This window comes from Arachis hypogaea, chromosome 12, assembly GCF_003086295.3.
Source record: "Arachis hypogaea cultivar Tifrunner chromosome 12, arahy.Tifrunner.gnm2.J5K5, whole genome shotgun sequence".
Lineage (NCBI taxonomy): Eukaryota > Viridiplantae > Streptophyta > Magnoliopsida > Fabales > Fabaceae > Arachis > Arachis hypogaea.
In genome coordinates, this window is record NC_092047.1 from 118658137 (window position 1) to 118681517 (window position 23381).

The 23381-nt window shown below is 31.3% G+C and overlaps 4 protein-coding genes and 1 long non-coding RNA gene across 8 annotated transcripts; 1 reads left to right on the plus strand and 4 right to left on the minus strand.

Moving 5' to 3' along the window:
- Window positions 1-4952: 4952 nt before the first annotated feature.
- Window positions 4953-6783, minus strand: LOC112728790 (uncharacterized). The gene is made up of 2 exons (XM_025779082.3): window positions 5910-6783; window positions 4953-5602 (listed from the first exon to the last, which is right to left on the minus strand). The coding sequence occupies exons 1-2, from the start codon at window positions 6697-6699 to the stop codon at window positions 5100-5102; spliced, it is 1293 nt and encodes a 430-aa protein (XP_025634867.1). The 5' UTR covers window positions 6700-6783; the 3' UTR covers window positions 4953-5099.
- A 1313-nt stretch (window positions 6784-8096) lies between these two features.
- On the plus strand, window positions 8097-9891 carry LOC112728792 (uncharacterized). Its single transcript, XR_003166327.2, has 2 exons — window positions 8097-9252; window positions 9662-9891. It is a non-coding gene; the product is annotated as an uncharacterized lncRNA (long non-coding RNA).
- Window positions 9892-10015: 124 nt separating this feature from the next.
- Window positions 10016-13281, minus strand: LOC112728791 (uncharacterized). 2 transcript variants are annotated; one of them, XM_025779086.3, is made up of 3 exons: window positions 11717-13281; window positions 11007-11528; window positions 10016-10285 (listed from the first exon to the last, which is right to left on the minus strand). In XM_025779086.3, the coding sequence occupies exons 1-2, from the start codon at window positions 12435-12437 to the stop codon at window positions 11035-11037; spliced, it is 1215 nt and encodes a 404-aa protein (XP_025634871.1). In that variant the 5' UTR covers window positions 12438-13281; the 3' UTR covers window positions 10016-10285; window positions 11007-11034. The 2 variants fall into 2 exon arrangements, with proteins under 2 accessions (XP_025634871.1, XP_072066406.1); XM_072210305.1 differs by lacking the exon at window positions 10016-10285 and adding an exon at window positions 10590-10902.
- A 564-nt stretch (window positions 13282-13845) lies between these two features.
- Window positions 13846-16426, minus strand: LOC140172871 (uncharacterized). Its single transcript, XM_025779085.3, has 2 exons — window positions 14707-16426; window positions 13846-14586 (listed from the first exon to the last, which is right to left on the minus strand). Exons 1-2 carry the CDS (start codon window positions 15440-15442, stop codon window positions 14105-14107), a joined length of 1218 nt encoding a protein of 405 aa, XP_025634870.1. The 5' UTR covers window positions 15443-16426; the 3' UTR covers window positions 13846-14104.
- A 747-nt stretch (window positions 16427-17173) lies between these two features.
- On the minus strand, window positions 17174-20500 carry LOC112728794 (uncharacterized). 3 transcript variants are annotated; one of them, XM_025779087.3, is made up of 4 exons: window positions 20263-20500; window positions 19186-19957; window positions 18408-18953; window positions 17174-17493 (listed from the first exon to the last, which is right to left on the minus strand). In XM_025779087.3, exons 2-3 carry the CDS (start codon window positions 19916-19918, stop codon window positions 18436-18438), a joined length of 1251 nt encoding a protein of 416 aa, XP_025634872.1. In that variant the 5' UTR covers window positions 19919-19957; window positions 20263-20500; the 3' UTR covers window positions 17174-17493; window positions 18408-18435. The 3 variants fall into 3 exon arrangements, with proteins under 3 accessions (XP_025634872.1, XP_025634873.1, XP_025634874.1); XM_025779088.3 differs by having other exon boundaries at window positions 19186-19985; window positions 20263-20495; XM_025779089.2 differs by having other exon boundaries at window positions 19186-20007; window positions 20263-20495.
- Between the last annotated feature and the right edge of the window lie 2881 nt (window positions 20501-23381).

Here is a 23381-nt window from a genome sequence, read left to right on the forward strand (position 1 = left end):
AGATATGTAAGGAATTGGTAAAAGTTATTTTTCAAGTGTATATATAAGATGTCAGTTTTATAATGGTGGTAAAATATATGCATTGGGATTTGAGTTATGATAATGAGTATGGTCCAAGTAAGGAGGGACATTTGGTCTTGGTTTGATGCCTTTTGATGGAAATCCATTGTGAATTTTTCATGGTCTTATTTTTTTTGCTTCTCCCAATATTGAGCATTAAAGTTTTGAGTAATCCGTACTCTTTGTTTTTAGTATACTTGCCAGTTGTGAATTATGTGAAATTTATTTATTTATTTATTTATTTATGCTTTGCTTGTTCATAGTGAATAATTAATTAAGCACCTGCACTTTCTTCCATTTATTTATTGATGATTATTTCAACAGTCTATTACTCTATTCTTGTGCATGCATGAATGCATGATGGGTTAGTTTTGCTTCTATTCAATTGTATGTATTTAAATCCCTCAAAGGAAGGTAGCTAGGTTTCATGATGATTTAAGGTCAGCAAAGCATTTATATATCTGACAGGAAAAGACTTCTAATGTTTTATTAATATTCAGATTTAGATTAGGTTAATCAATTAAAATATCAAAAATATTTTATAATAATAAAAAAAGTCAAAAACAGTTTTAGTTTTATTTAAAATTTATTAATTCTAACGATAATTATCAAATATATATACATCAATTTGTTTAAAACTTAAATTGTACAACATCACTTGAAAATTAGTAATAGTTTTTAATAAATAAAAAATAGTTAAATTGGCTCAAATATTCTAGTATAACTTAAAATACCAAAGTTTAATCTTTATATCTTCCTTTTATTGCACAATAATTTTTAGTTTTAAATATTCAAAACATGTTGGATTTAGACTGAATTGAGTGTATTCGCATTTCGCAACTCTCTATTCAATAAGCAACATTCCATCTACATTTGAGTTCAAATAAAAAATTAGGTATTTTTATTTATATAATTTAATATTATTTTATATTTGACTGTTTATTTAATTTAATTTTTTATATGATAAAAAATATTAGAATATTCAATAAGTATTGATACTACTGTATTTGTATAAATTGATAAAAAAATTCAATAAAAATTATAAATTTTAATATTTGTCCTTCTAACTTCTTTTTTACACATTTTACAGGATATATATTCAAATTTTTATATAAAATAATCATGAAAAATTAAAAAATTAATGCATTTTTTAAGAGGAAGGTTAATATTTAAGAAGGAGAACATATAACTTTTACAATATCAACACTTGTAGATAGTTCTTCTATTTTAATGAATCACGAAGAAAGTGAGATATAACCTTCAAAAGTTCAAAGAGTTGCTTTTGATTAGTTTGACCTTAATTTTTTGAAACGAGACCCTGAAAAAAAGCTTCAAATTTGGCAATATCACCCAAATCAGATAGATAGAGTTAGATGAACTTATCTTAAATGAAGTCTATATCAAAATTATATTGACAATTATTTTTTATCTGGCCTCCCCAAAATTTTATTTCAAACTCCGCCATTGATACTTTTATATTTTATAAAATAAGGTGATATTAATCTAATCTACCCTACAGATATTATATTATTGATTTCCCGATGTTGATAACCTAATCATATATAAAAAAGGTTGATGTTTTAAGTTAAGACAACTAGAACAAAATAAATCACAAAAATTTCTTGATTCATACCGATAAATTACTGTTTTATTTATTTATTTATTTTTATATTAATACATTAGGGTTTTAGAAAATAAATTAAAAGCACGTATTCATATTTTTGGCAGCAATTTTGAGTGAGTTCAATGTTGAAATGACAAAAGCAAAGCCCATAAAGAGATGCTTTTAATAATCTACTATGTTTGCCTTTATACTCCAAAATAATATATATTCATGATTAGATTATGGACTTTAGTGTGGCCAACTTTTAAGGGATGGTCAACTCTGTAACACTCAGAATTCATGATGGTGGATGCATAGTGGGCCATTATTATTCCTAAATCTGAACAGAGAAAAATATGTCATTATTCCAAAAAAAAAAAATTAATTAGCAAAATTTCCATCTCAGCCTTATATATAGAGAGAAATTTGGAAACTAATATGTTGATTTCTTCCATGTTATGTATTTCACTAATAATGTTGAATTCGTGCAATGATGAAGTATGATGAGTATCAAAATCTCACACTTGTGAGGAGATATGTTACTATCAAAATCTTATACTTGTGAATACGTAGATTTTCTAATTAATTTTACTTGTCTATTGCTTATCAAATTTCAAGATGTGTATATTGCAATCAAACTTTTTTTCTGAAAGCACAAAATGCTGTTAAAAAAATGGTGAATTGGGTATAACACTACAACAAACTTGTTTTTAGTGGCTTTTCTTAAAATTTGAGTGGGTTTATATTACACCCAATGATCATATGAAGTGCGAAGTTTTCCTTCATAATAAGCATTTAATAACCAACTTGAATTGGTGGAGTGGTCAATTCACTCATCCGTTTAAATAAAGTATGGAAAGTTCGAATTTTACTTTGTGCACGCAATAACTCATTAATCAGCAGTAAACTCTTAAATAAAATTTAGTTTCGCAACAGATTAATATAACTTAGAAATATTTTTTAAAATTTTGAACAAATTTAAAAAATAAAAAGTATATCTTATTCTTTTAAATATTTTTCTTAAAAAAAATATTATGAGAAGCCAATGTAATTAGTGACTAACGTGTATAATAGAAGTATTTTTAAAATTAACATTAAATAATAATTAAATTAATTAATTATAAAATTATTTTTAATTTTAAATACAAAGTAAATAGGAATTCCAAACAGTCACCAACACCTTCAACCGGTCTCCCTCTTCATTTCTCTCTCCCTCTCCATCCTCTCTCATCACCAAACCGGTGCACGGTTGCTACTCAACATCCATTGCCACGGCGCCACATGACCTCAAGTCTTCATCAGCACCGATCAGAACTGCAGCGGTCAACCCTTTTCGCGCGCGTCTTCCCCCGCTGGCAGCAACTGCTTCGGTCGGCCTCGGTTCTGCACTGCTCACCCATTGCGCCTGCTCGTCTTCCGGCGCCGACCTGTCTCCGCGCCAGAAACACGGTGTGCGCACCCTGCATCTGCCTGGCTCTTGCCTCCTTCATCAGCCAGTTGAAGGCGTGACCATTGGATGGGTCACGGTCGCATTGGTGTTACGGCCCTCTCACACCTACCGTCGTTATCTTCTCCTCGTCTTTTCAAGTTTTTTTTTTTATTTTTTCATTTTATGGTTACATCAAATCATAAGACTCACGTGGCAAATTATACATTTTTTCTTTTTTTTAAATAAAAATTAAATTGTTGGATGATCATAATTGCTTCTTCTGTTTATTCATCTCCTTCTTCTTTTTGTTCTATTTTAATGGTTTATTTAGGATGGTCATTTTATTAGGTGTGCGGATGGTTATTTTAATTTTTATGTAGATAATTATTTTGACTGGATTGAGTTTAGTTATATATAATTAAAATATATTGGATGTTCAATTCATTAAGTAAGCTGATGATAATGATGATTATTTTTATTCTTACGTGGTTATTTTTATTAAGGGTGAGTGGCGTGTGGCAAACCAATCAGCGAAGGTGAAATGGGATGATCATTGATAAAGGTGGGATGGTCGTTGTCGGTTGAAAAAAAAGAGAGTATTAGAATAAAATAGTTTGGTAAATTAAGATTTTGAATGGTTATTTTTTTAAAATAATTAATTATATTTTTTAAAAATTTAAAATTAAAAATTAAAAAATTTTAAAATTGAAATTTAAAATTTGATGTAAAATAATTGAATGAGAATTTTTAAATTTAAGATAATTTGTAAAAGAATTTTTATTATTTATTTCTGTTAAACTAAATAACTAATTTATTATACACATTATTAAAATTTTTTATTATTGTGTTCCTAACGGAATTCTTTTCTTAATTACCTTGTATGTGTTTTCTTCTTATGATGCGGTCCCCAAAGACTAGGGTAATAGAATTGCTCATGCAACTTACTAGCTAGGCATGGCTAGCATATGAAGCCACTACTCAATGTGACTATATTTTACACGCCACTCGTGGACAAAACATTTAACATTTATTAAAAGAGTTATTGATAACACAAATATAGAGGCCCTCAACTTCATTCAATATCCACATCATTATTAGATGTATGCATTTGTTCCCTTCAAGAAAGAGAGAAAAAAAAAGTCCATGTTTGTTGCACACTTGAACCATATAAAATAAAATATTAAAATGTATTCTAAGACTATTTTTTAAAAGTGTAGTTATTTGACTGTGAAGATATGCTTTGATTGGAGTTTTTTATGCAACTTTGATTTGTTATCAAAATGTATTAAAAATTACATTTTCGAGACAACAATAAGCTATATATACCTTTTCATTGCTCATGTGCACTATAATTCAAAAGAATAAACAACAATTATCATTACGTAATGCATTATCTTTTAAGTTTTTAATTATAGCAATATGCCAGTATTGCATACCTATAATTAATAACTATCATACAAAAACGAATATGTATGTTTATGTTGTTCAACCTCTTTTTTAAATTTTTGGAAAAAATATATATTTTATAGTATTTAAATTTACATCTAATACGTTTCAGTTTTACACCTAAAATTTTATAATATTACAATTTTACTCTTTCATTTAATTGTAAAAAGTTAGCCAAATTTTTTATACTCTTTATCTTCTTTTATATATTCCCTAACCCTTCACTGCCACTGTATCATTCTCTCTCAACTCTAGCTTCTATATTATTCCAACATACAACATTGCTTTTCGAATTTTGTTAGATAAACAATTTAAAAGGTTTCGTATGTATCTGTTTTTTTAAAAAATCATTCATATATGATAAATTTAAAAATAATTACTTTTATTGAGTTATCAATAAATAACTAAATACACTTAAAATAAAAATTTTTTATGCATCAAAATTAGTGTGTTCTATATACAAAATGACACAAGAATCCAATTCCATGGAATGTAACAAAAAAAATAACCAAATGAAATTGGCTTTTCTCTTCCTTTCTAAAGCAATAATCATAATCATGATCATATTTCTATTTCTGTTTCTATTTCTGTTTTTGTTTCTGTTTCTATTTCTGTTAGAAAAATATCATGTTTTCTTTTGTCACCACCTTCTATAATAATGTCTCGGAAAACATGAAATCCGTACCATTCATTAGGATCTTCCTTCAAGGTATAGAAAGATTTACTAATTACATTAACGATTAAGAAATCACGCTCTGCTGGGGGATATTCCAAAAGATTAACTTCAACTCCCTCTTTCATGGCAAGACTAAGAACCAAGACACATAAGAATCTATCTCCACAACCATGTTTCCTTTCAAAGCCACATAACATGACACAAACCTTGCCGTCGCCGAGATCAAGAAGAATTGGCTCGACTTTTCGAAGAAACGATGGGATTTCGTCGAAACATCCTTTAATCTCTTGAAAGTACTTAACACCAAGTCGAGTCACCAGTAAGGCGTGGATTGTAAATTCTTCTTCAAGAAAGAAGGAAAGCGTCACGCAACAATCAAAATCAAAACCTGTAATAATTAAGAATTGTTAGATAATTTAACAGATTCAATTAACCTGTAAATATCAATTTTAAACAATTGTATGTGAATTTTCAATTATCACTTTTTTGTAAATGTACTCGTTATCAACAATCATGTTATGTGTACATAAAAAATCAGTTACTCAAATAGAATACGTATTGAAATATAAAACATACATTAGAAAATAAAATAAACAATACATACATTCATATACAACTACATGGTAATTGATTTTTTGTGTGCACATAATATTTTTGAATTATCAAAGTAATGAAAAACTTGATGTGTTTGATACCTGGTAGACATGGAAAGGGAAGAATATGTGGAGTGAAAAATCTACGTTGATCATCAATTGTAAGCCAAAAAGAACTCGTAAAATCATCTTCATCATGATGCAACGTCCACCCCTTCTCTGGATCGTCTGATTCATAATATAAAACAAAAATTCTACCATCTACCAAAGCAATTCGAATGTAGAGAATATCGTAGAAAACAAACCAATGAGTTTGGGCCCCTATACCGGCTATTCCAGGATTCGGAGCAGCCGGCAAAGGTTCCCATTCTCTTGTCTCGGATCTCAGAACCCAAAAATTATTATTAGGTACGGATGCAGGTGCAGCGTCATCTAGTATTAAAAAGTAATGATCCCCTCTAATTTTTGTAACTAAACATTTATCTTCACCAAAGTATGTAGGAGTTTGTGGGATTAATTCGGATTCATTTATTTGCGGTTCTTCTTTGTTATTGTCGTCGTCATCGTCGTCGTCGTCATCGTCCGTGAAATCAAAGTCAAGTTTGTAGACTTTGTTTGATGGTTTATATGAACCATCTTCAGAGTTACATTTTTGACCTCCTATAAGATGAATCTTAGAATCCAATTCCAATGCATGCATGTATCTTAACGAAAGATCTTTGGAAAAATCAAAGCAAAAATTTGGTAGATTTTTCCAATCCTCCACTTCTTTGTTTTGTTCTTCGTTCTCGTCCTCGTCCTGTTCCTCTTTTTCTGGTATTAATTTCTTGAGATTGATACCATAAATCTTATCTTCCGACATCATGCAAAGATATTGTCGGTGTTCCGCCATTGTACTTTTTCCTTTCTCTCTTTTCTAAAATTATTTTTTTTTTCATTGGAACTAAATTATTAATGGCCTTATACAATACATGCAATCAAGGCAATTACCATGGATAGTAACTTCACTGGATCGAGCTGGTGATGATTTCCATGCTCTCTTATTTTGGAGTTTATTAAAGAAATTAATTCAATTTGTGTTGTACTGAATATATATATATATATATATATATATATATATATATATATATATATATCGTTTCTCGTCAGATATGAAAGAAATTACTTCCATTCTCTCTTTTGCTAATTGAGTTTTAACTAAAAAAAAGAGAAAAAAGAAAAATAGTACTTACTTAATATATATATATATATATATTTTCAACAACAAAGAAAATATTAAAAACGTTCATGAGAAGAAAATTACGTTCATACAAAATAAAAATTTCCGTACTTTTTCTCTATCTATGCATAATAGTAAATGGTCCCGCGCAAGAACAAACCGGAAATTTTAATTATGATCTTTAATCTTAATTTTTTTGTATTAGTTTCTTATAGAATCGATGTCTAAATAAGAACATTTGGAACTGAAATTGGAATTGGAAAATGATGATTGTTAACATTCAGATTCCATGTTTGTTTCTTTTGTGATCTCTAAGTATGTTCAAAATTCAGTCTGACTTGCAATTCGATCTATATTTAAGATATATTTTGTCAAATTTAAATTTATCATTTAAATTGTGTTATTTTTAAGTTGAATTCAAATCATATTTCAGGTAGGCTTTTTGATTCAAAATTATATTTTATACTTAAAATATATATTTTAGTATGAAATTAATACTAATAATTTAAAATAATTTATTTTGACCTAAATATAATATAATATTTGTTAAATTTTATTTTAAAATAAAATTTTAAAACATTATTATATAAAATTTATAGATTATATATATTAATTTTATATTAGATCGATCTGATTTATTTTTGAAATTTTTTCAGAAATAAAATAAAAAAATTTATATTTTCTCTAAAAAAAAACCTTTATTTTCGTGTCAACTTAAGATAAATTATTTAAAACAGACCTGATAAAAATTTAGGACCGGACCCAAATCTAATTAATCTAACTCGGCCCGTACATGTACACCCCTAAGGAACTCTCGTTCATGTTTAAACTTGTTTCTGCATCAAGTCCAAAAAAAAAAAAACTTATTTGTGCCTCAATTTTTTTAAGGATTGGGTTGGACAATAAATAGATCTCCATACTTGGTCTGGTCTAGGCCTGGAGGACCCGACCCACACCGGAAACAAAACCACTTTACACCCCAACGCTACAAACATTCCCTACTTTCTTGACCAAAAAAAAAAAATCCCCTACTTTGAAATTAATACCCACATAATAACATTGATATAAGTAACAATAAAACAAAACGCCACTGAGGGAGTGAGCAATAGGGGTGGGAAAAAAAATTACTAATAAGGAAACAGGTGTGATGCAGTAATTTATATTTTTTATATCCCTACTTATCACTCCTCGCCGGTAGTGTCTTCGTCCAGCCGGCAGTGTCGTCCTTTGTTCGGTTTCACCATCGCCGAGCAGCTTAGGTGGCGGTGGAGTTGCAGGCGTCCACGGCTACACACACGAGCGAGGTTAACGGCTGCGGTGGAGAAGGAGCGACGAATCAGGCGCATCTGGGAGAAGGAGATTCTTCTCGCCGGGTGAGGTTTCGGAGATCCGGTTATCGTTCGAAGATGCTGCCGTCCACCTCGTCAGAGCTCTTCCGGTCATCTAGTCGTGTTTGCTGAGGGAAACCCGCTGCAATGGAGGCGGCGTCCACTCTGAGGGAAACACAGGTTTGAATTTCGGGTCGGGTTGGGGGATTGGAGCTCCGGATCCCTGACAAAAAAAAAAAAAAAAGATCTCCATTACTTCTCTGTACCACCTTCACCTACTTTCTGAAAACCTCCATTACTTCTCTGAACCACCTTCACCTACTTTCTGAAAACCTCCATTACTGATTCTCCGTTTTTGGCTTCCATAAATTAGTGTTCAAATTACTGATTCTCCATTTCTGTACCACCTTCACTCCCACCCACCTCCTCGGCTACACTCACTTTCTAACCTTCTTTTCTTTAACTTAGTTTCAAAGAAATGGAAGATTTTTTTAACCGAGTCCATTATGGAACGGTCTTGTACACTCAAACATGTGGTACCAAAGAATCCGGTGACCAATTCGGTTTTATTCAAACGGACGAACCTAGACTCCCTATCTACTTTCACCAAAGCCACGTAAGTCGATCAAATAGACTTGAGCCATTTGATGTAGTCAAATTCAAATTGTACCAACACCCAAATTACCTTACAGAAGCGGTAGAGATTTGTTTCGAGAATGAACAAGTTTATGAAAAAGCAGAGAAACGGCTTACTTACCCACAATATCATTGTGATCGATGCGGTTTTGACGGCCATCTTAAAAACCTCTGCATGCCTCCCCCAGAAAGTTATCGTTTTCGATCGAAAATTGAATTATTTGAATCATAAAGACGGTTGGAGATGCATGTGTGTTGGCAGGTAAATATTAATACTTAATAATAATAATATTATTATTATTATTATTATTATTATATTTTAGTTGGAGATGCAAGCATGTGTTGTTTGTTAACTTGTTATGTGAAAAAATAAAAATCATAGAGAGGTAAATGAACACAGAACTAGGATAGTAGTATAATAGATTTACTTGGTATTATTCCTATTCAAACTTTGAACAAGTTTTTTTCTTTAGAAAAAGAAAGGGAAAAAAAGACAATAAAAGAAACTCTTGAAAGAATACAAAGAACTGCATAATGTGAGCATGCAGTAATTTGATTGTTATTTTGGAATATTATATGGAATCTAGCCTTTTTGATATTTTAGATTGTGATCATTCCCATATCTTGTTAAACAATCACACAAAGCTTGTTTATGTTTGTTGAAATTGCAGATCAAGGACTGAAATCTCTATTATTAAACCAAGTAGGATCTGTACCGAACCATGTCAACTGTCAAGGGCGACTATGTTAGTTTTATTGAATTCTCTAATCTAGCTTATATAGATTCTTAGTCTCAAAATATGTACTCTAACTTTTTAGCAAGATACTAAATATATGTATTTGGTGCATTGTTGTGTGACTGTTATTCTCAAATTAGTAAGTGCTTGGTACTTTTAATCAAGACCTCTTTCTTCAATTCATTAACTATCTCAAAAATGAATCCTGCAATTTTGTTCTGTTTTGCTAATAAGAAAGATATATTAAATCGGTATTGTGATCAATTGTAAGAATGAGAAGAGTAAATCTTGACCATCTAAGATGTTGATTAAATATACAATAATACCATTCTAAGCTATTACATGGTAAGCAAGACTTTAATTAGTGGCATGTATCGTCTTCAGATTTTAAAATTGGGAGAATATTAGAGGACCAAAAGGAGAGTTAGCTAATGTCATTTCAAATCTAAGGCAAAAAATAAAGAGTGTTGGTCATCTAAAATTTCTTTTAAAAAATTCCAAAAAATTTCAGATAGACAACCATATACTGGTGCATAACATTGCTTGATCAACACCCACCTGCAAAAATTAATAAAAGAATTCATATCAATTAGGCATTATAGAAAGGGTTGCCTCATAACATTAGACACAAATTGTTGTTGATGAACTAGCTGAAAATTCAACGATGCCTCAAAAGTCATCCTCTATTTGGATTTTAGTGCCTAACAGAGTAACACCCAATGATATGTTGCAGGCTACAAATCCTCATAAGGCTACCTCTCTTTACATAACACGATTCACAACCAAACAAAGGATGACATTCATGATATCACAGTCCAAATAAGAATAAAGAAATTTATAAGGAAAAACATCTTGAAATAAGTTTGAGAATAAAAGAGAAATTAATTACGGAAACACAACTCAGCAACTGCCAAATTGGCTACAGAGTTCAAAATTAAAATCACAGAAAATCCAAAACATAAACAAATCATCATTCAAAATGTAGTTCTCTTCCCATTAGATTAGAACAAGGCAGAAGTTTACAATGTTGACATCATAATCTATTATAAGCTAGACTAGAGATTTCAAGAAAACTACCACAGTTGTCCTTGACATGAATCTATATAATATTCCAAACTAACAATCAAATCATCGAGAAGAACCTTCATCTATTCATGAATTGAAACAAGAATGGCCTGGATTGACAAATTTACTCACATCAATATGGGCCAAAAACAAATAACAAAGCTACTTTAAGGCACATAAGAAAATGATGACAAAAAACAGAGGCAAGCATTACCTTTGAAGCAAGCAGGCATATTTGGAACTCAAATTTGGCTGCATTTTCTTTTACCTCTCCTTGGGACCTCGTACGCAATGGCTTCATCACAGGGGATGCCAGGGAAAAGAGAGACACTAATCCAATCATCAAAGCCACCTTTTCTGCTGTACATGTTCATGCTAAGGACTTTCCAATCTAAGAACTCACACTCCATTGGTGACCTCACAGAGCTACGGAGGACACGGGAGGGATAGGATACAACCTTCTTTGCAATGAGTTGAAGAACCAACAGGCAGAGGACTGGATCCTGTTTCTGTTCCTTTGCAAAGCCAGGTAACATAACAACAAAAGTGCCTTTGCCATCAAGATCAACCATCACAGGCGTTTTCTCATGAAAGAAGGATGGCATTCTATCTAGGCAGCCTTCAAGCCTTTGGAAGATAACGACACCCAATTCATCCACCTGGAAAGCGCACACCAAGTGTTTTTCTCCAATCCGTTCGCACGAAAGTGCTAGGTATTTCCCAGGATCAACCAAATCTGTAATAATACCAATAACAGAATGATGAAGAGTGATGTTGAGTTAAGAGTGAAAATTGCACATTTCACAATAAGAAAAAAGAAAAACATGTCCAATGCACACTTCTCTAATACAAATTAACTAGAATCTTCACTCTTCATCAAAGAAATTCCCTAACAGAATACGAGTTAGGGTTTAGGGTTTATACCTGGAATATGCACCCTTGGAAGAAAGAAGCCATCGGAATCCACTGGGACACAAAAAGAACGCGTAAAACTATTGTCACCCTCACTGGTTGTCCAATGTGAGTTATGGATATCATACGAGTGGACGAAAACTCTTCCATCTTCGAAACGCATTCGGAGGTATAGCTTACCATAGAAGTCGAACCATGAACTGTGAGCAAGTGAGGAATGTGAGTGTTGGTCAGGATTACCAGGAGCATCAGGCAAGCATTCCCAAACCTTGGTCCCAGAGCGTAGAACCCAAAAATTCTGAGGAGCATCCGCGGGTACGAGACCACCCATCATTATAAAATAATAATCACTTCTGATTTTGTGAAGAGTATAGAACCCGGTAGCAATAAACTTTGGAGCATCATCCATTGATTTCGACTCCTCCACCTTCTTCTTGTCAAGGTCTAGTTCGTAGACTGTTTTGGAAGGATCGGAAGGACCAGCATAATAATGATCAAATTTCATATGAGTGAGTTTGAGACCTCCAACAAGATACATCTTGGGATCCAACTCCAAAGCGTGCATGCGGGCCAGCGGAAGAACCACGCTGAAATCAAAGAGAAACGGAGGTAGATTTTCCCAATCCACAGCCTCCTCCTCCTTCTCGGGTGTTATCAGTTTCATGGGGTCGATGCCGCAGATCCTTTTATGCATTAGCACCAAAAGGTGTCGTTGATTCTTCTCCGCGGCCATCCCTTTCTTCTCACACCACAAGTCAAGCAATGGCGCCAGAAAAGGGAACAAACCCTAGCTTTTAAAAAGAGAGTAACGTGGTAAGAAAAGAGAGTAAGTGTGTAACGAAGGTGTTGGGCTGTGAGCCTGGTAAGAAAAGAGAGTAACGTGGCAGAGGGTTTCATCTTTTTCTTTTAAAAAAACATTTTTATATAATTATAGGGGGACTGGGAGAGTGTGAGAGGGGTGCATCTGGTGGTATAGATTCTTAGTTTCATATTTAATATTTGTGTTCAAACTTTTCAGCAAGATGTATTTTGTGTATCGCTGTTTGACCGTGTTATTCTCAAATTTGTATCTTACTAACCAAAACAAAATATCATTATTCATTAGTAAGTGCTCGGTAAAAGTTATAACCAAGACCTCTTTCTTCATTTCATTAACTACTTTCAAAATGAATCCTGCAATTTTTTTCTGTTTTGCTAATAGGAAAAATATATTAAATCACTATTGTAGTCAAATGTAAGAATGAGAAAGAATAAATCTTGACCATCGAAGATGTTGATTAAATATACAATATTACCATTCTAAGCTATTATGTGGTAAGTAAATGACTTTAATTAGTGGTATGTATCCTCCTCTTCAGATTTTAAAATTGAGGAATATTAGAGGGCTAACACTTCTAGTATTAAGAAAAAAAAAAAAGGAGTTAGCTGATGTTATTTCAAATATAAGGTAAAAATAAAGAAGTGTTGGTCATCTAAAATTACTTTTAAAAACATTCCAAACATTTAAGATCATTAGACAATCATATCTGATTGCTTCAAAATATATTCGTGCACAACATTACTTGATCAACAAACACCTGCAAAAGTCAATAAAAGAATTGATATCAATTAGGCATAATAAAAAGGGTTGCCTCATAGCATTAGACACAAATTGTTGTTGATGAACCTAGTTGAAAATTTAAGGATGCCTCAAAAGTAATCCTTTATTTGGATTTTAGTGGGTAGTAGAAGTAATCCGGATATGTTGCAGGCTACAAGTCCTCAAAAGGCTACTCCTCTTTACATAACATGATTCAGAACCAAACCAAGAATGACAATCATGATATCACAGTCCAAATAAGAATAAAGAAATTTATAGGGAAAAACATCCTAAAATAAGTTTGAGAATAAAAGAATAATTAAAAAAACACAACTCAGAAACTGACAAATTGATAGAGTTCAGAATTAAAATCATAGAAAATCACAGAAAATCCAAAACATAAACAAACCATCATCCAAAAAGTAGTGCTCTTCCCATTGGATTGGAACAAGAAGGCAGAAGTTTACTATGTTGACATCATAATCTATACATAAGATAGATTAGAGATTTTAAGAAAACTAGCATAGTTGTCCTTGACATGATTCTATATAATATTCCAAACTAACAATCAAATCACCAGGAAGAACCTTCATAAACTCATGCATTGGCAAACTTATTCACAGCAGCCGATTATGTGTGTTAATGTTTATTGGGCAAACAGAATTATAGTACAGAATGGTCGAGCACAAAAGCATTCACATTTCACAGCCAACCAATCAATATAAATAATAAAGCCGCTTTAGGGAACATAACAAAATGATGACAAAAACATAGGCAAGCATTACTTTTTCGAAGCAAGCATGTTCTAAATTCAAATATGCCTATTTCTTTTTCCTCTCCTGGGCATTCTCTTCTTCCCACTGGATGTCAGGGAAAATAAAGACAGCAGACAAATAATCTCTTATTCCCCACTTCGGGACCTCCATGCTGTACATGTGCATGCTAAGGACCTTCCAATCTAAGAACGCACACTCCGTTGGGGACCTCACAGACCTACGGAGGACCCGGGAGGGATGGTTGACAAACTTCTTTGGAACAACCTGAAGAACCAACACAAAGAGGACCTGGTCCTCTTTTTCTTCCTTTGCAGAGCCAGGTACCATAACAATAAACTTGCCTTTGCCATCAAGATCAACAAGCACAGGCGTTTTCTCATCATACAAGGGCGGCATTCTATCTAAGCAGCCTTCAAGCCTTTGGAAGAAAAGGACACCCAATTCATCCACCTGGAATGCATATATCCTTTTTTTCCCTTCAATGCATTCGCATGAAAGTGCCAGGTATTTGCCAGGATCAACCAAATCTGTAACAATATCAATAACAGAATGGATAATACTACAATGAAGAGCGAAAATTTCAAATAAATTCAATAAGACAAAGAAAATCATGTGCAATGCACACTTTGGAGAGTAATTATGAATACCTGGAATATGCACCCTTGGAAGAAAGAAGCGACGCTGGCCATGGGATGCCAGTGGGACACAAAAAGAACGCGTAAAACTATTGTCACCCACAGTCGTTGTCCAATGTAGGTTATGGGTGTCATAAGAGAAGAGGACAACTCTTCCATCATCCAAACAGAGTCGGATGTATAGCTTACCATAGAAGTCGAACCATGAACTGTGATCAATTATGGAATGGTAGAAAGGAATATCAGGAAGATCAGGAGCATCAGGCAAGTGTTCCCAAACCTTGGTCCCAGAGCGTAGAACCCAAAAATTCTGAGCACCATTGTCGGGTAGGAAACCACCTAGACCACACATCCTCATAAAATAATAATCACTTCCGATTTTGTGAAGAGTAGAGTACCCGGAAACAGATAACTCTGGAGCATCATCGATTGATTTCGACTCCTCTACCTCCTTCTTGTCAAGGTCTAGTTCGTAGACTTTATTGCAAGGAGTATAGAAAGCATTATCAAAAGAATAATCATAGCTGGACATATATTTGACACCTCCAACGAGATGAATCTTGGAATCCAACTCCAAAGCGAACGTGCGGCCAAGTGGAAGATCCATGCTGAAATCGAAGGGTAACGGAGGTAGATTTTCCCAATCCACAGCCTCCTTCTCGGGTGTTATCAGTTTCATGAGGTCGATGCCGCAGATCTTTGTACGCATTAGCACCATAAGGTATCGTTGATTCTTCTCCGCCGTCATAGCTTCCTTCTCACAGCACAAGTCAATTAACGCAATTAACTGCCCAAAAAAGGGAACAAACCCTACTGTAACTCGATTAACAACGTACTACAATGCAATGTGCAAATTCTAGGAGAGTATTCGGATTTGGCAAATCTTCTTCAAAGGATATATTATATATATACTCGTAAGATTTAAGACTGTGTTTGGAAACTTTTTTTTTGTTTTAATATCAAATCTAACCTTTCTATTAATATTTTTCTCTTAATTCATTGTCTAATAAATATTAAATATGTATCTGTTATCAATTATATAATTCAGAATATTTTTTTTTAATTTATTAAAAAAATATAATTTTATTTTTTTATTTAACTTATTAATATATTTTATAACTTATTTACAGTAAAAAAAATCATATATCCTAAATGAAAATTTTAAGCTATTACTCTTCTATTTGATAATACCTTTTTTTATGATGGATTATTTCTACTCTTTGATCTTTTTATAAATTATAAATTTTATTATTTTATTTTATTCTTTTATTTTATTCTTATTTAATTAAGTTTCTATCAATTTTTATTAAAAAAATTATTATTTTTATCTTATACAAATTAATTTATCATAATTCTTCATATGTTGAGTTGGACCACAAATTATGTATAAATCAAATTACTCATTTGATTTATTACTATTATAGACAACATATATGCATAAATCGAATCAGCTCAATTCAATTTGCACAAAACCTGAAAAATCGACTCACTTTCATTCCATTTACTACCAATCTCTTTAAATCGAATATAGCTCATTCGATTTATATAGAAATGTGGTTATAAGAGATACACCAAATGTTTTCAACTTTGAGGGATCTACGTAATTTTTTTTCTTCAACTAGTTTAATTATGTTTTTTATGTATAAAAGATAAATATAAACTTGATCCTATCTTTTCTTAGACTTAGTTTGGTAAAAGTCTTTTCAAAAGTAGTTTATAAAAACTAATTTTTAAAAAATAATTTTTAAAAAGTTGTAGTATTAATATTTGGTAAATCAAATTAAAAATAATTTTCAATAAGCATAAATAACATCAATTATATTTGATTAAATAACTTTTAAAATATACTGTATTAGACATAACGTAAGAATTAAATTTAAAAATTAATATATAAAATTATATTAGACTTTTTAATTTTGATAAAAAAACAACTCATCATCTTTAAAAGAAACTCTATCTTAAATGCTTTCAAGAACATCCTTATCTTTTAAAAACTGCAAACATAAATACATAATCTTTTTAATTTACCAAATATCAAATAAGAAACTTGTACTTTTAAAAATATAAGCACCTTTTTAAAAAATTTCACCAAGCTAAATCTTAGAAAAAATTTTATTGTCTATCCTAACAAAAAATATTGTAAATTACTTTAGATTAATAAATTTCTCATCATTATAGACATAAGTAAAATTTTGAAAAAAATTATAAAACATTATTATTTGTTATTATACTCTATTTCTTTTATTTTGTTCCTATTTAATTAAATTTTTATAATTTTATTATAAATTTTATTACTTTTTTATTCTATACAAGTTAATTAATTTATTGAATCTTCTCACGTTGGATCAAAACTTTTTCTACAACACCACCTAACATTGCAGACTATAAAATTAGGGACAAGTTATTAAGACAGGTTTGTAAACGACAAGACACAACAGTATTATATAAATATAAAATATCATTAGTAAGTGCTAGGTACTTATAACCAAGTAAGACCTCTTGCTTCAATCATTACTGCCTCCAAAATGAACCCTGCATTTTTGTTCTATTTTGATAATCAAGATGTTGATTAAATATACAATATTACCATTCTAAGCTATTATGTGGTAAGTAAATAACTATATGTATGTATCATCTTCATATTCTAAAATTGAGAATGTTAGATGACCAACATTTTTAAGGGTAAAACAAGAGAATTAGCTAATGTTAATTAAATGTAAGGTAAAAAAAAATGTTGGCCGTCCGTATCCGATTGCCTCAAAATATGCTGGTGCATAACATTACTTGATCAACAAACACCTGCAAAAGTCAATAAAAGAATTCATATCAATCAGGCATAATAGAAAGGATTGCCTCATAGCATTAGACACAAATTATTGTTGAAAATTAAAGGAAGCCTCTTATTTAGATTTTAGTGCCTAATAGAAGTAACCCGAATGATATGTTGCAGGCTACAAGTCCTCATAAGGCTACTTCTCTTTACGTATATGTTGTGAGCAATGCTACATCAGAATTCAACACATCTTATTAAGAATATCTATGGCTACTTTACTATGGAACTCAGTATTTTGATGAATATTGGCTTTGTCCAGTAACCTTGGATCAGCAATATAATTGAAGTTTCTTTGTTTGGTGGATAGGGTTCTAAATAAGCTTGAACATGTTTTGAATTTTTGATGCACTACATATTTTAAACCTTTCTAATATTTTTATTAAACAACAAAAAAAAAAGACTAATTTCTGCATAACATCATTCAGAACCAAACAAAGAATGACAATCATGATATTACAGTCCAAATAAGAATGAATGAAATTTATAGGAAAAAGACATCTTTTGAGAATAAAAGAGAAATTAAAAACTGACTATTGGATTCAATATAAGTATATAACACAATAGTTCAGAATTAAAATCACAGAAAATTCAACACATAAAAAAATCATTACCCAAAAAGTAGTGCTCTTTCCCATTGGATTGGAAAAAAAGCAGTTTACTTTGTTGACATCGTAATAGTTGTCCTTGACATGAATCTATATAATATTCGAAACTAACAATCAAATCGTAATAGTTGTCCTTGACATGAATTGAAACAAGAATGGCATGCATTGACAAACTTACTCACATCAATATGGGACAACAACAAAAAACAAAGCTACTTTACTTTAAGGTACATAAGACAATGATGACAAAAAACAGAGAGGCAAGCATGCATTACCTTTGAAGCAAGCAAGCATGTTTGGAACTCAAATTTGGCTGTATTTTCTTTTCCCTCTCCTTGGAACCTCGTACACAGTGGCTTCATCGCAAGGGATGCCAGGGAAAATAGAGACAGTAGACCAATCTTCGATGTCTTCCTTCATGCTGTACATGTGCATGCTAAGGATCTTCCAATCTAAGAAATCACACTCCATTGGGGAGCGCACAGATCTCCGGAGGATCCTGGAGGGGTGGGATACAACCTTCTTTGCAACGACTTGAAGAACCAACATGCAGACGACTTGGATCCGGCCCTTTGCAAAGCCAGGTAACATAACAAGAAACGTGCCTTTGCCATCAAGATCAACAAGCACAGGCGTTTTCTCACAATTGCAGGATATCATGCTATCTAACTCACGATAGAAGGATGGCATTCTATCTAAACAGCCGTCAAGCCTTTGAAAGATAAGGACACCCAATTCATCCACCTGGAAAGCACATATCACTTTTTTTCCTCCAATCCGTTCGCACGAAAGTGCCAGGTATTTGCCAGGATCAACCAGATCTGTAACAATACCAATAATAGAATGGATAATGCTATGTGAAGAGCGATGCTGAGTGAAGAGTGAAGATTGCACATTTTACAATAAGAAAAAAAAAATCATATGCAATGCATACTTCTTTAATAAAAATTAACTACAATCTTTCTTCTTCATTGGAGAAATTCCCCAACAGTTGTTGAAACGAAAATATATTATGGAGAGAGTAATTATCAATTAGTGCACCCGAACAAATACCTGGAATATGCACAGTAGGATGAAAGAAGTGACGCTGGCCATCGGAACCCACTGGGACACAAAAAGAACCCGTAAAACTGTTGTCACCCTCACTCTTTGTCCAGCCCTTGTGTGGGTTATCTGTGTCATAATAGTGGATAAAAACTCTTCCATCATTCAAACAGAGTCGGAGGTATAGCTTACCATAGAAGTCGAACCATGAATTGTTAACTACCCAGGAACCCGACCAAATGTCGGGATGACCAGGAGCATCAGGCAAGCATTCCCAAACCTTGGTTCCGGAGCGTAGAACCGAAAATAAATGAGGAGGATGCTCCACGGGTGCGAAACCACCCGTCGCTATGAAATAATAATCACTTCTAACTTTGTAACAAGTTATGAACTGGGTATCAAAATTCCTTGGAGCATCATCGATTGATTTCGACTCCTCCACCTCCTTCTTGTCAAGGTCTAGTTCGAAGACTTTTTTGGAAGATTGAAAAGCACCACGATGACATGGATGATATTTGAAGTAATATTGGCAACCTCCAACGAGATGAATCTTGGAATCCAACTCCAAAGCGTACATGCAGATCCGTGGAAGATCCACGCTGAAATCAAAGGGAAACGGAGGTAGATTTTCCCAATTCACAGTCTCCTCCTCCTCGGGTGTTATCAATTTCATGGTGTCGATGCCGCAGATCCTTTCAGGCGTTAGCACCAAAAGGTATCGTTGATTCTTATCCGCCATCATCCCTTCCTTCTCACGGCACAAGTCAAGCAATGCAATTAACTGCGCCAGGAAAGGGGACAAACCCTAGCTGTAACTCAATTAACAAGGTGCTAAAATAAAACAATTAAAATTGAGAAACGAGAACTCGTAAGTATGTGCAAATTCTTCTTCGTAGTATATATATGCTCGTAAACTTAAAGACTAGTTTTTAACGTAATGAGTAAAAGAGGGCATTATAAATTGTAACCCTAGTTTAGCAGTTACAAGTAGATCATTATGCTCTGAAATTACAATCTCTTTCTCAAAATAGATTAGATAAAAACTGGCAGAAAATTCCAGTACAAAAACATCAGAAATGTACCCACCACAGAACAGAATGGCGGAGCAGATTCACAGACGCGAGCGACGATGATGCCGAAGCATAAACGAAGCAACCGGGGCAGAGAGAAGACGAGGACGCGAAGAAACGCAGGCAGAGCAGACGAGGTGATCACGGCAGGTGAGGTTTTGAGTTTTAGGCTTCAGAAGAAGAGAGAGTAACGTGGAAGGGGGATTGACCTTTTTCTTTAAAAAAAAAACCCTTAATTATTCACATAACAGGTTAAAAAATGAATTCCGTTACAGAGTTAATAAAGGATCCGTACATATGAAAAAAAAAATAAAATCTTTTTATATAATCATAAAAACTTTTAAGTGTCATTCATTTTTTTATACCTTTTTTAACACTACTACTGATCTAAAAAGAAATGAATGAAAAAAAAAAAACAGTATGTGGTATCAAATAGCAAATTCTAAAAGTCACCAAAAAAAAAAAATAGCAAATTCTAAAAAGATCTCATTTTTATTGGATGGGATTGTTTTTTTTTCTTTTAAATTCGTACAAAAAAAATAGATTCAGTTGTATAATTAGTCATCAATAGTATATTTAATGGTATGAGATTTTATCTAATAATAAAAAATTACTCATTTTTATTTTGTTGACAAAATACTGGTTTTAACAAATTTGATGACACCTTAGACTTTTTCTTTAAATAACGAACAACGAACTTTTAATTTTTTTAATCAAATAATTATCTCACCTAATTGGATGTTAAAAATATATTAGTGTTTGATGCAAAAAAAAACTTTTTCGTAAATAGATTATTTATTTTTGTTATGAATCCTAATTATTAACTATTTTCCATTATGGAATGAGGATAAATGTGTAGAGAAGAGAGTATATTAATAAAGATATTTTTTTTTTCAAAATCAAAAAAATAATTAGGCTGATAAAATAAAAGATTTTTAACTAATTTGTTATCCTAAAACAATTTGGTAAAAAAAGCAAGTGGAGAGAATAGGAAAGGTATAGTAAATTAGTAATACTATGAATAATTCAGTATCAAATACTGGTAATAATATCAACAAAAGAATCCATATATTATTGTATAGTCAAAGGGGATCGATTCCATAAAAGATAAGAGCCGTTGGTAGAAATTTACTGAAATTCATTCTTGTTAGATCGTCAATATAATATTCAAGGTGTCTTTCGAGTATTCCAAATCAGTATAGTTATCTTTCTTCGAACACAGCAACAAAATTAAAAGATTCATACTGAAATCAAGTACTAAATTCTGTCTAACTTGTTTGTTGTATTAATATAATGCACTCAATACAAAATTCCGCCAAATTTAAATATCTAAGGAATCTTTATAGAATAAAATAAAAGTTCTCTACATATTAAATAAATTAAATAGAAGTATTTGAATATAATTTGTAAAACAAGTATTTTATTAAAAAGTAATTATTCATATCAACATAGTTAATGTGATATTGAGAAAATCTTTAGAATTAGTTTCTCAAAAGAAAATCTTCCTTTTAAACAAATGATCATTTTTTACTGATTTAGTATAAAAACAAATCATATAAATCTCTATTTATTGATTTGTTTTACTTAATCGATAAAAAAAATCATAAACAAATCTATCCAAAACTTTTGCATTCCAACGTCCCTTTCCTTTCATTATATTTTCATTTTTAAAAATAAAAATTGTTGAAATAATTTTATCAAATCTTAATATTTAGAATTAACTTTGAAAATCAATTTTTTCTTAAAGATAATTTGAAATTCGAAACTCATGTCTAATATTAAATTATAGAATAAAAGCTCCACACGAAACTCAACTCTATTGTTTATGCAAAACAACAATTTATACAAATAATCTATATATAAAAATATAAGAATATTGGTAATGAAAAAACATAAAATAAAACTTTGACAACATATTATTTTCACAACGGTTAATAAAAAATCAATCCTAAAAAAATAGACAATATAGCAATGGTAAAAATCTTAATGTTTGTTGGCAAGCAAAAATCATTACAAATTTTTCTTAAACTGCGTGTTAAATTTTTCTAAAAAACTAGGTTTTGATCCAACTACACCCAAAAATAAAAATGCTTTGTTTTCCAAGTTTTTATAATTTGAAAGAAATTGTTGGGATCATGTCGCTAATACTAAAAAAATAAATATAATTAGTAAATTTTTCTATTATTAAATTTTGATTTATTTTTATAATTCATCTGTGTTTACAAGTATTTTATTTTTGTAAACAATAACAACTAAGAAAAAGAGTGCTGTATTAGACATTAGCACACACTAGATTAAGAATTAAAAAAATCTCTGGCCATATTTCTTTGAAAAGCTTCATGAACTATTGTTTCGTCATTTTATCCCTCTATTAATCTCTATCCTTTATATATCTTATTAATATTTAAAATTTGTTATTGAAATTTTATTATTATTATTTTATTTAGTAAAATATTGACGCAGATTCTAATAGAAATTACTATCCGGATATCTCAACAATTCACCATATTTATTTAAGATAAGGACTAACTTGAACCTATTTATTTGTAATTCCATGTTTTTACTCTTATAACTAAACCAAGACATTACATATTTGTTAAGATATTTGAGAGTTTCATTAAATAGAACTGTTCTATATATTTACTGAAATCTTCTAACTCACTATATTTTATTCAACGGAAACAAAATTTCTAATATTCTATTTAAACCCGACACACTCTTAATTGCTTAATCACACTGAAATTAGTGAAGGAGAATGCTATGTAAACAATGACTATTTTAAACAACATAAACTACCAATTAAATAAAAATAACTACACTCTAATTTAATGTTATTGATTAAATTTACTCTTTTAACCTTATTAATTCGCATTATACACACATTGTTCAAAAAATTTGTTAGTTATCTATTGTTCAAAAAAATTGTTAATTATCTATTCTTTTCCGTTAGTGAATTACCATCAAATGACATCATTTGTTCTCATTGGATGTGGTCTATCTATCATTTTATGTTTGTCATTATATTATTTTATTTGCTAATATCTTATTTAAACATGAAATAGAAAATATTGTATTTATTTTTCATATATGTTAGTCATTCTTATAACAGGTTGCAGTATCTTCTTTCTTTCTTCT

Bases quoted from the DNA above. Each gene is read 5' to 3' on its own strand.
- LOC112728790 (XM_025779082.3), bottom strand. From the start codon at position 6,699: ATGGCGGAACACCGACAATATCTTTGCATGATGTCGGAAGATAAGATT. The intron at 5,603-5,909 runs GTATCAAACACA...TAATTATTACAG, and splicing joins TCCCTTTCCATGTCTACCAG to GTTTTGATTTTGATTGTTGC.
- LOC112728791 (XM_025779086.3), bottom strand. From the start codon at position 12,437: ATGGCCGCGGAGAAGAATCAACGACACCTTTTGGTGCTAATGCATAAA. The intron at 11,529-11,716 runs GTATAAACCCTA...GTATTATTACAG, and splicing joins TCCAAGGGTGCATATTCCAG to ATTTGGTTGATCCTGGGAAA.
- LOC140172871 (XM_025779085.3), bottom strand. From the start codon at position 15,442: ATGACGGCGGAGAAGAATCAACGATACCTTATGGTGCTAATGCGTACA. The intron at 14,587-14,706 runs GTATTCATAATT...ATATTGTTACAG, and splicing joins TCCAAGGGTGCATATTCCAG to ATTTGGTTGATCCTGGCAAA.
- LOC112728794 (XM_025779087.3), bottom strand. From the start codon at position 19,918: ATGATGGCGGATAAGAATCAACGATACCTTTTGGTGCTAACGCCTGAA. The intron at 18,954-19,185 runs GTATTTGTTCGG...GTATTGTTACAG, and splicing joins TCCTACTGTGCATATTCCAG to ATCTGGTTGATCCTGGCAAA.